This window comes from Micropterus salmoides, unplaced genomic scaffold (assembly GCF_014851395.1).
Source record: "Micropterus salmoides isolate LMB-PRFRI ecotype aquatic unplaced genomic scaffold, ASM1485139v1 Ms_hic_scaffold_10, whole genome shotgun sequence".
Classification (NCBI taxonomy): domain Eukaryota; kingdom Metazoa; phylum Chordata; class Actinopteri; order Centrarchiformes; family Centrarchidae; genus Micropterus; species Micropterus salmoides.
The window spans coordinates 2924622-2934612 of NW_024040041.1; the positions used below are offsets into that span (position 1 = coordinate 2924622).

General features: G+C 41.3%; 1 protein-coding gene across 2 annotated transcripts in view; it reads left to right on the plus strand.

The window, feature by feature from the left end:
- The window catches only part of abcc1 (ATP-binding cassette, sub-family C (CFTR/MRP), member 1), a 37034-nt gene extending 27876 nt beyond the window's left edge, over positions 1 to 9158 (plus strand). For both annotated transcript variants that reach the window (XM_038739627.1, XM_038739630.1), the window contains exons 26-31: positions 269 to 370; positions 2217 to 2363; positions 2535 to 2693; positions 3122 to 3288; positions 3633 to 3827; positions 6157 to 9158. In XM_038739627.1, the coding sequence (XP_038595555.1) occupies positions 269 to 370; positions 2217 to 2363; positions 2535 to 2693; positions 3122 to 3288; positions 3633 to 3827; positions 6157 to 6265 (879 nt within the window). In that variant the 3' untranslated portion in view covers positions 6266 to 9158. The remainder of the gene's footprint in view (positions 1 to 268; positions 371 to 2216; positions 2364 to 2534; positions 2694 to 3121; positions 3289 to 3632; positions 3828 to 6156) is intronic.
- The last annotated feature ends 833 nt before the right edge of the window (positions 9159 to 9991 follow it).

Sequence of the window (9991 nt, forward strand, 5' to 3'; positions counted from 1 at the left end):
AGTAAAGTTCTGTATGGTTTTAGCTAAGAAATTGCATATGTTATATGTTAATTAGCAGGTAACATGTGAAATGAAGGAAAATTATGTTTTTGTGAAGTAAGAGGACTCTTTAGAAAGACTCATGGCTTTTGAGTTGTTTTCAAGTATTTATTTTAAAATTCTTCAATCTAGATCCCATTCAGCTCCATTGTATTAGGGTGGATCTGTGAAGTGACTGTATAAGTTTGAGATTTAATCCTCACCTTGCTTTCATCTGTCCCACGTACAGCTGACTGCCTCTCTGACCTGGCTGGTGAGGATGTCCTCTGATGTGGAGACCAACATAGTGGCTGTGGAGAGAGTGAAAGAGTACGCTGACACAGAGAAAGAGGTACAAAGAAACAAACATTTGGAGGGAGGATTTACTTCATGGTGCTGGGTTTGGACTTAAGTTTAGGATTAAGGGTCCAAGAAACTTTTAGAACTCAATTTAGAATCCTGTTTTTTACTGTCCATTAAAACTAGAAAGTTTATTCTGACTTTTCTCACTGGTGTCCAGACAGCAGCATGGTGGTTTGATTCAAATAAAACTAGACCTGCAAGCAGGTTAAAAGGGGTCGAAGCCCCTCAGCACAAGCTGCGGCCTGCAGAGGCGATTGAATTTGGACCTGCAGCCCCACAGGCGAGACACAAGTAGCCAGGGCACTGAAAATAGGTTGTGGATGGGTATTCCAGCATGACAATGACCTAAAATACACAGCCAATGCAACAAAAGGAAGCTTTAAAGGAAGCACATTAAGGTCTTGGAGTGGCCAGACCTTAATCCCATAGAAAATCTTTTGAGGGAGCTGAAGGTTCAAGTTGCCAAACGTCTGCCTCAAAACCTTAATGATTTGGAGAAGATCTGCAAAGAGGAGCAGGATCACATCCCTCCTGAGATGTGTGCAAACCTTTTGCCACCAAGTACTAAGTCATGTTTTGCAGAGGGGTTAAATACTTATTTCACATATTAAAAAGCAAATCAATTTATAACATTTTTGACTTGCGTTTTTCAGAATGTTTTTTTGTTATTCTGTCTCTCACTGTTCAAATAAACCTACCATTAAAATTATAGACTGATAATTTCTTTGTCATTGGGCAAACAGGGTCTGTGATTTCCAAAAAGAATATAAAATTTTGACTCGTCAGACCAGAGGACAGTTTTCCATTTCGCCTCAGTCCATCTTAAGTGAGCTCGGGCCTGCAGAAGGTGGCCGCGTTTCATTATCTGGTTTAAATACGGTTTCCTTTTTTGCATGGTAGAGTTTCAACTGAGCTGTGTTCACTGACAGTGGTTTTTGAAAGTGTTTGTAAGCCCACACAGTGATGTCTTCTACAGAAGTGTCCGATTTTGGTGCAGTGCCGTCTGAGGGCCTGAAGAGCACGGCCATCCAATATTGTTTTTTTGGCCTTAACCATTGCGTACAGAAACTCCTTAGAAGGGGGGAAACATTGCAATGAAATAACCCAGATTCTTAGAGTTTTATGTTGAGAAACATTATTCTTAAATAGTTATTTACCAGTGCAGTCTTTCACAGAGTTGTGAACCCCTCCCCATCTTTGAGTTGGGTATAAAAGGAGTCTTTCTAATCATGTTACTAAGCTGTTGCCAGTTAACCTAATTGTTCCAATGTTCCACCAGGTGTTTTCTTGTAGCATTTCACAGCTTCTCCAGTCTTTTGGTGCCACTGTCCCACCTTTTTGGAAAGGTGTTGTGGCATCAATTTCAAATCTGGCATATCATTTTCCAAAAACAAACACATTTCTCAGTTTCAACATTTGATAAGTTGTCTCTGTGCTATTTTCAATTAAAATGTGGGGTTTCAATGTCTTGTCATCTCAGCTGGATCTGCACCCACAGTGTAGGTAAGGCTGGACATGACATGTATGGCATAATATGTTGTTTCGATGACATACATTTAGTTTTATTAGTCAGTGCATGGCATTTGATGATGTCTGAGTTTTCCCAGTGGTGGAGTCTTTCAGTACTTTTACTTCAGTACATGAGTTTTACGGCTATTGAATACTTTTAATTGTTCTATTTGACGTGAAAGATACTTCTTCACCACTGTATCCCAGCTCTTTAGTTAGACACAAGAAAAAATAGTGCCATAGAAATGTAGGAGAGTGGAGGGTGGATGGTGTAGTTGTGGGGGATGTTCATGTGCTTATTTAAATGTGTATCCTCTGACCACCAGGCAGAGTGGAAACTCGAATCCTCCAGCCTCCCCTCAGGTTGGCCCACAGACGGCTGCATAGACATCAGAGGCTTTGGCCTGCGCTACCGCCACGATCTGGACCCGGCCATTCACGACATCACCATCTACATTAATGGAGGAGAGAAGGTCTGCCTCTACATCACTACACTTCAGTGGTCTAATTGTTGATTGTGGTCAAACTTATGAGGGGGGGGGGGGGAGTGAGTGAGTGAGACTGTGCATTACATCTGTGTTGGTGGATGTATTTAAGTGTTATCTCTACGGCCCGTCATATTTGCTGCTACATCTGCCCATAAGGTGGGGATTGTGGGGCGCACTGGAGCGGGGAAGTCATCCCTGACACTTGGGCTGTTCCGCATCATCGAGGCAGCCGAGGGCCACATTTTCATTGACGGGGTGGACATTGCTAAGTTGGGCCTCCATGAGCTCCGCTCCAGAATCACCATCATACCACAGGTCAGTGCACAGAGGACGCTAAAGAACATGGAGTGAAATGACTCCTGAATGGTCTGCCAGGGATGGAAATGAATGCTCGCCCCAGGTTACATTTTGAAAAATTTTGTTATGGCTACTAGAGCCTGCACCGTTATTCAGCCTGTATTTCCAAGCTAAAGGAACAACACCTGTATCCCAATTGGAAGGAGACTCCTTTAAAGTCTGTGTTGTGAGACAGAGGATGGCCTCATCACACAGATGGTATACATTAGTCCACTGTGTCAATTGTGTAGTTTCGGTGACTAGGGACAGAACTCACAATGATGGTGTTGGTGGATCTGTTCAGCTTCAGTACCTCTGAGGGTTTTGTAGGTGCCATCCTTCTACGGAAGAGACCCAGAAATGCGGCACAGCTAACTTATCCCATGACCCTCTCCCCACCTCCTCAGGACCCAGTGCTTTTTTCAGGCACTCTGAGGATGAACCTGGATCCTTTTGACAGGTACTCTGATGAGGAAATATGGAGGGCTCTGGAGTATTCCCATCTCAAGAACTTTGTTTCTGGCCTGCCCAACAAACTCAGCCATGAGTGCAGTGAAGGAGGAGAGAACCTCAGGTATAACAGCTTCATATACAGCCACTCAAATTATCAAAAACATCATTTACCTCAACTGCAGAGAGAAGCCAGCTTTTATTTGAAATTTGCTGTTAATGAAAACCAACAGATGGTCATGTCATACTCACCACTCTGCTGCTCTCTCTTTAACACCGTTCTTACTCACTTAAACTACGCACTTCCTGCACAGATATATCATAGTAAAAGCCTCCTTGCTGCTTAAATGACCTGATCTTCCTGTTTGCTGGCACACTTGTGATGCGAAACATCTGCAGGAAGTGTTTAATGGTTTGCTGATGTGCTGCTTCCAGCTTTTTACGCACGTCTCTGTGTTCTCCCTCCAGCGTGGGTCAGCGGCAGCTGCTGTGTCTGGCCAGAGCTCTGCTGAGGAAGACCAAGATCCTGGTTCTAGATGAGGCCACAGCAGCTGTGGACATGGAGACAGACAACCTAATCCAGTCCACCATCCGCTCTCAGTTTGAGGACTGCACCGTCCTGACAATTGCTCATCGCCTTAACACCATCATGGATTACACCAGGTACTGTACACTACACACAAACTGTATATGCTGTAATATACACCTACCTATTTTGCGTTTAATTGCTAATTTTGTGTTATAATGGGATTGTCATCTCATTATCTCAAGATAAGTAGTTATTTATGTTTAACTTTTAGTCATCTAATGATACTGGATGGATCCTAATGTCATGTGGAGATGTCAATCATTAGTTTGTCATTATCATGAGATAAGGTGTGTGTTGCATGCCTTCCGACAAGAGCGTTCACACACAGGTGCATGAGGCAGATTTGATGCTTAAGCACTAACAAATGGAGAGGTAGTTATTAGGGATGTCACAATCACATTTATTTTGCCCCCATATTTCCTTTGAATCTGGTTTGCTACCGCGGCATGATAAGCAAACTACTTTTACAATGCTTGTTTTTAGTGGTGGGAATCACCAGAGGCTCCACGATACGATATTATCACGATATTTATGTTGCGATTCGATTTTATTGCGATTTTAAATATATTGAGATATATTGCAATTTTTTACCTTTTTCCAACTTCCAATTAGGTCCCTAAAGTCAAACTTTGTCAACACCTGTTTATCTAAAAAGGTACATTTCTCTGTTTGTTTATATCACTTTTTCAGTCTTCTATATGGTCCTGTTACGTTTTCTAGTGGACTAAAAAAGCAAAAGATTTTATTATTCTAGTACTAAAAAGTTAAATCCCATCTGCAATTTATATAATAAAATATCGATACTTGGCGTCTGTGTATTGATACAGTATTGCCATGGCAAATATCACGATACTATGCTGTATCGATTTTTTTTCCCCCACCCCTACCTGTTTTCTAAATGACGTTCGGATCGATCAGGGCTATGTTTCATAGTAAAGCACAACGCTCTCGTGTTTTGTTTGGTTTCTGTACAAATGAGAAGTAGTGCCACAGAGCTCTGGGTGCCAGCAACAATAACGACAGTGGCGGATGGAGATTTGGTGGCTCACTGGAGCAGACAGGTTGAGAAGCGCGAGGGAAGAAAAATATACTGAAATATTAAATTATCTTAATCTAATAAAAGAATCCAACGAAGGTTAAAATCAAGGGCAACTGGACTTGGTTGAAGATACTGGAAGACGTTTCGTCCCTCATCCAAAGGACTTCTTCAGTTCTGACTGACTGGCAGGGAAACTCAGCTATTTAACCTCAGTGGGGTCGTTGGCCCGGGTCATCGATACCGCTGGTTCGATAGTGTTCCTTGTTGCTGTGACGACAGTCGTTACAGTCGTTAAGACTACCTGAGGCCAAGACTGAACGACCATCGTTGGTATCTTCACCTGAGGCCAATAGGTTACGTTTGTTGAGTTTCCTGGGAAGTGATGAAAGGACAGCATTGTAAGTGGGGGATAAGTGGTGGCGTAGACCCCCTCCCCTGTTCAATGACGGCTTCTCCACCCTGGTGTAGATGCTTCCTTGACACCTCTTTCAAACCATCCATCTTCTCTGTCTAAAATGTGCACCTGGTGGTCCTCAAACGAGTGTCCTCTGTCCTTCAGATGTAAGTAGACTGCAGAGTCTTGACCTGAGGAGTTGGCCCTTCTGTGTTGAGCCATGCGTTTGTGTAGTGGTTGTTTAGTCTCCCCAATATACAGGTCTGTGCATTCCTCACTGCATTGGACCGCATACACTAGATTGCTTTTCTTGTGTTTGGGTGTGCGGTCTTTGGGGTGGACCAGCATCTGTCAAAATTAAAAGCCAGGAAGTGCAAGCCTTCACAGAACACATCAACTCTGTGGACAGTAACATCAAGTTCAGTGTATGCAACAAGGAACACTAACGAACCAGCGGTATCGATGACCCGGGCCAACGACCCCGCTGAGGTTAAATAGCTGAGTTTCCCTGCCAGTCAGTCAGAACTGAAGAAGTCCTTTGGATGAGGGACGAAACGTCTTCCAGTATCTTCAACCAAGTCCAGTTGCCCTTGATTTTAACCTTCGTTGGATAACTATGACCTGGATGACTGAGAATCTTCATAGACATCTAATAAAAGAAATGAACTCCGCCGGTTTATGGCTCTGGATCAGAGCAGAATCCGTTGTGGCTCTGGGTGTTTATTTGTCCAAAAAGCTCCAGTGCTGCCCCACAAACTCCTCTCCATTTATGACTCTTGGGTGATCACTAAAGCAAAACAAAGGATCAGGCTCAGGTAAAGCCGATACGAGTGGTCCTGATCCCGATCTTTGAAACTGTATTGGAACATCCCTAGTATTTATTGTAGAAGTATAAGAAGCAACTGCAGTACTGGATTGTCTTTGTTCTACCGGCACAGAAAGGATTTCATAAATATTCTGTCTCCTCTAGGGTCCTGGTGTTGGACAAGGGAGAGATGGCAGAGTTTGATGCTCCCTCCAATCTCATCGCTCAAAGAGGAGCCTTTTACAAGATGGCCAAGGACGCTGGGCTGATCTGAAAGCAGGAGGTGCCTCACTTTGTCCGGATGCTCCTCTGAGCCCCTCCCTGCTCCTCTGGCTCCCAGCTGTGGAGGTCCCGAGTTAAACAGTGAGGGGGAGATAAAGTAGGGGAATTGTTAACATTTAGAGTGTCTGACTATTTAAGCAAGGATGTTGATGAGAACGAAGGATTTGATTTGACGTGGTCCACCCTACACTTCTGTCCTCATTTAACTACACTATGTTTGTTCCAAACAACCCTGCTTCTTCCAGATCATGTCTGCAATACCCCCTGTTTGTTCCGCCTCTTTTACATTCTTTCACTGCTTTTTCTGTCATGGAAGAGGGGGTGAAAAGTCTTAACAAGGGATGTTCTGTATTTGGCTTTTATTTTGACAGAGCCTTGTGCTTGCGTTTGAGAAAAGAGGGAGAGTTTTGCTTCCCTGCAGACAGAAGTCCCTGCAGTCTGTCTCATACACAGTTCACTTCTGTGTAACCAGTGCTGAGGTCAGTAGAGGAAAAAACATTGTTGTCCTGCAAGTATGAAATAATGTAGTGCCAAATACTGCACTCAAGCATACCAGTTGTTTTGAAATGCAGGTTTTAAAAATCATCGTTGATTTGAGAAGAAGGTCGGGATGTGGTACACAGACAGCAAATTAAAACAGCCCCCAATTGTATACTACATACTATGCAGTATGTGTGATGTACTGATCTTTGTAGTGTGCTGGGTTTTTTTTTACAGTTGGTATTTAGAAAATCAACATACTTAATAGTTTATAATACAATATGGAATCTCACCAGACGTATCTGTGAAACAGGTGTTTTAAGGCACAGCCAAATGGACTGACAATCTGCTTTGAATTAGTGAGCAGTATGGAGCTGGAACTCAGCTGAGACAGGGCAATGCACTCGCTTTGTTAAGCTGAATGTAAGCTCATCAGGAGGGATTCTTCGGAGGCGAGAGTGTTTGCTGTTTCCGACTTTCAGTTTTACTTTCAGAGCATGATCAGGCGGAGGTGGAGGCATTGGGAGCAAACAGCAGCTGATTGGTCCGTTACGCTGGTGATGTCACAGGCCAAGTCAGTGGTGTCTGTAACACTGAACATCGCAAAACTACCAACGCACAAACTCTCAGAATCAGTTGGATAAATTCTGCAGTACTTTAACTTTACATACAGCGCTGATTGTTTATTTATTGTGTGTTTGTGTTCGTTTAGCAGCAGCTTTAAATTAATGTGTTCTGCAAGCTGCCGATTTGGTTAGAGCTAGGGCTCTGCTCGTGTAATGAATGCTTTGGAGCTGAAGTATATTGATTGTACAAAACAACACGCTGTTGTTCAAATAAGTCTTTCAGCAGCTTCAAGTGACTTTGAGTCTTGAAAAGAAACTTTTAGACTTTCAGGGGAAACTCTGTTCTGTTCGCCCATCCTCTGTTCTTGCTGGTGTGCAGCCTTGGATGGATGCAGAAGAGAGTTTTACATTAAATTAACTCTAATGAGGTCACAATGTAATAGACATAATATTTTCTGGTTCATTTTATTTTAAAAATGTGTACAGATTTCATATCTTTGAATTGTTTACAGCTAGTTAGTCATGCTTCATCCAAACAAGTTGACACATGCCAACATGTAAAAAAAAAAATATATATATCTGTTTTCAGATTGATTTGACATTTCTTTGCATTGCTGTATTTAGTGTTGGTGTGTTATTTTTTTGTGAAATGATATGTTCAGTTTTGATAAGGTGCTGTATATACAGGGCTCCTGAAGTGACATGCAGAAAGAAATCCCACAGTTTCCAGTGTGCACTGGTAATAGTGTAGAGCACATTAGAAACTCTGGTTCTTGTCCACAGACACATTCAAGTTTGAGTTTATTTGTCTTAACAAACCACAGAAATGAATGTTTTGATGAACAGCAAATATATTATAACTTAATGAAGTTTTAATATATTACTAGTTGCTGTCTGGTGGCTGTTATTCTGCACCGAGGATACAAAATGTATCTGTAGCTATATTTTCATCATGGACCCTAGACATAAAGACATTGCTGCTGCTGCTGTCATCACATTATTTTCAGAAGCCATTTGTTGCCTTCTGCTGCCACTCTGAATACATCTAAGTACACAAGCTTCAGTATGTTTCCAGCACAAAGCTTTCTTGTGGGATAGTTAACTTGTACTGAACATACAATTTTAGTTTAAAGAGCGCACCATAAAGTTTGTGGAAATGTTTTGTGCATGCAACTTCAAGGGCTCTACACACTTTATTCCATTCATTTCAAGTGAGAAAATAAATCCGAAATGAGCCATACTTACCGGCAACACCTGCCATACAAATAGGAATATTATGGCTGATTGTTAATTCATCATCACTATCACATTGGGTGGATGTTACCAACAAACTTTCTTAATTTTTGTGGAATGGATGTTTTACAGAAGATAACGGCCAAATGGGGGGGAAAAATGGGGGCTCAGGAGGTGGAGCAGGAATGCCGCAGGTAAAAAGGATGGCAGTTTGACCCCACCTCCTCCTGGCCACTTGTCCTGAAGACTTGTGAAGATCTTTGTGGGAGAAAACATTTTCTTTTCTCAAATTGAGATTCAACTTTCAAAAGTCAAAAGTTTTTCTACCACATGGCCCTAATCTTTTTGTGTGTCGGTGTGTGATTTCATAAAATATAAAATAAATAATCTTTATCCTCCGGGGCAGAATAGTATGTCCCCTGTTGGATATCCTGTGGCACTGCTGGTCAGAGTGGTGGGTTAGAGTGAGGGTACTGGATGGTAAGACCTCTTATACCAAATCATCATTGTGCCTCCACATTATTAACACCTGTATGTACATGTACTGTATATGTAGTTGTGGGGCATTTTATGGCCAAATAAAGGGTCTCTACCCTGTTGAAAAGTTTCAGCCAGTGTTCTTTGGCAACATCATGGCTTGGCTGTAAAGGTTCTGCTTTTGATGATACATGATGGTACAAATTAGTGAAAAAAGCTCTGGTTTTGTCACAGCACATAATGTAGCATCTTGAGATTGAAAGAAGCATATTTGTGTTACATATTTATGTTTACAAAGTGAATATTTGATGTTTTTATATATATACACACACACACACACACACACACAAACAATACTTAGTTACAATACTATGTAATCAGTTTTGAAATAAAACCAATTTATGTCTTAAAAGCATGTTTGTTTTCTTAATTTGCTGCAAAGGTGTTAACTTTTCTGTTACCTTAAAAACCTACTGTACTTTAAACACAGGTAGGTAGGCCTACAGTTGCTTTTAAAAATGTCGGAAACATTAATTAGACAAAATACAAGCAGGTAGTACTTGGTTAAGCAAAATTCTTTTCATAATCAATGACTTTTTAGGTGGCGTACTTCTTACAAATCTTAAAATTACTGAGAGCTGTCTTTAAATTAGTAATCACAAGATGAAAACAAAAAGCTAAAGGAAAACTGGATTTGCAATTCCATTTTAAAAATCAATGATTGGATCATCATAAAAGACAGAATAACTTCTCTTTATTTATTTTTTTTTTTCACATTCAATTTAGTGGGGTTTTATTGGCATGGGAAACAGGCATTAACATTGCCAAAGCAAGTGGGAAGTGAAATGCGCATTTAATTTATCAGGTCATAAGTCAGGTTTTTTTAAATGTATAACTTTATGAATTGATTAAAATTCAACATAGTAAACTACAATTATTCAGATGGACATTCTATGCTCCAT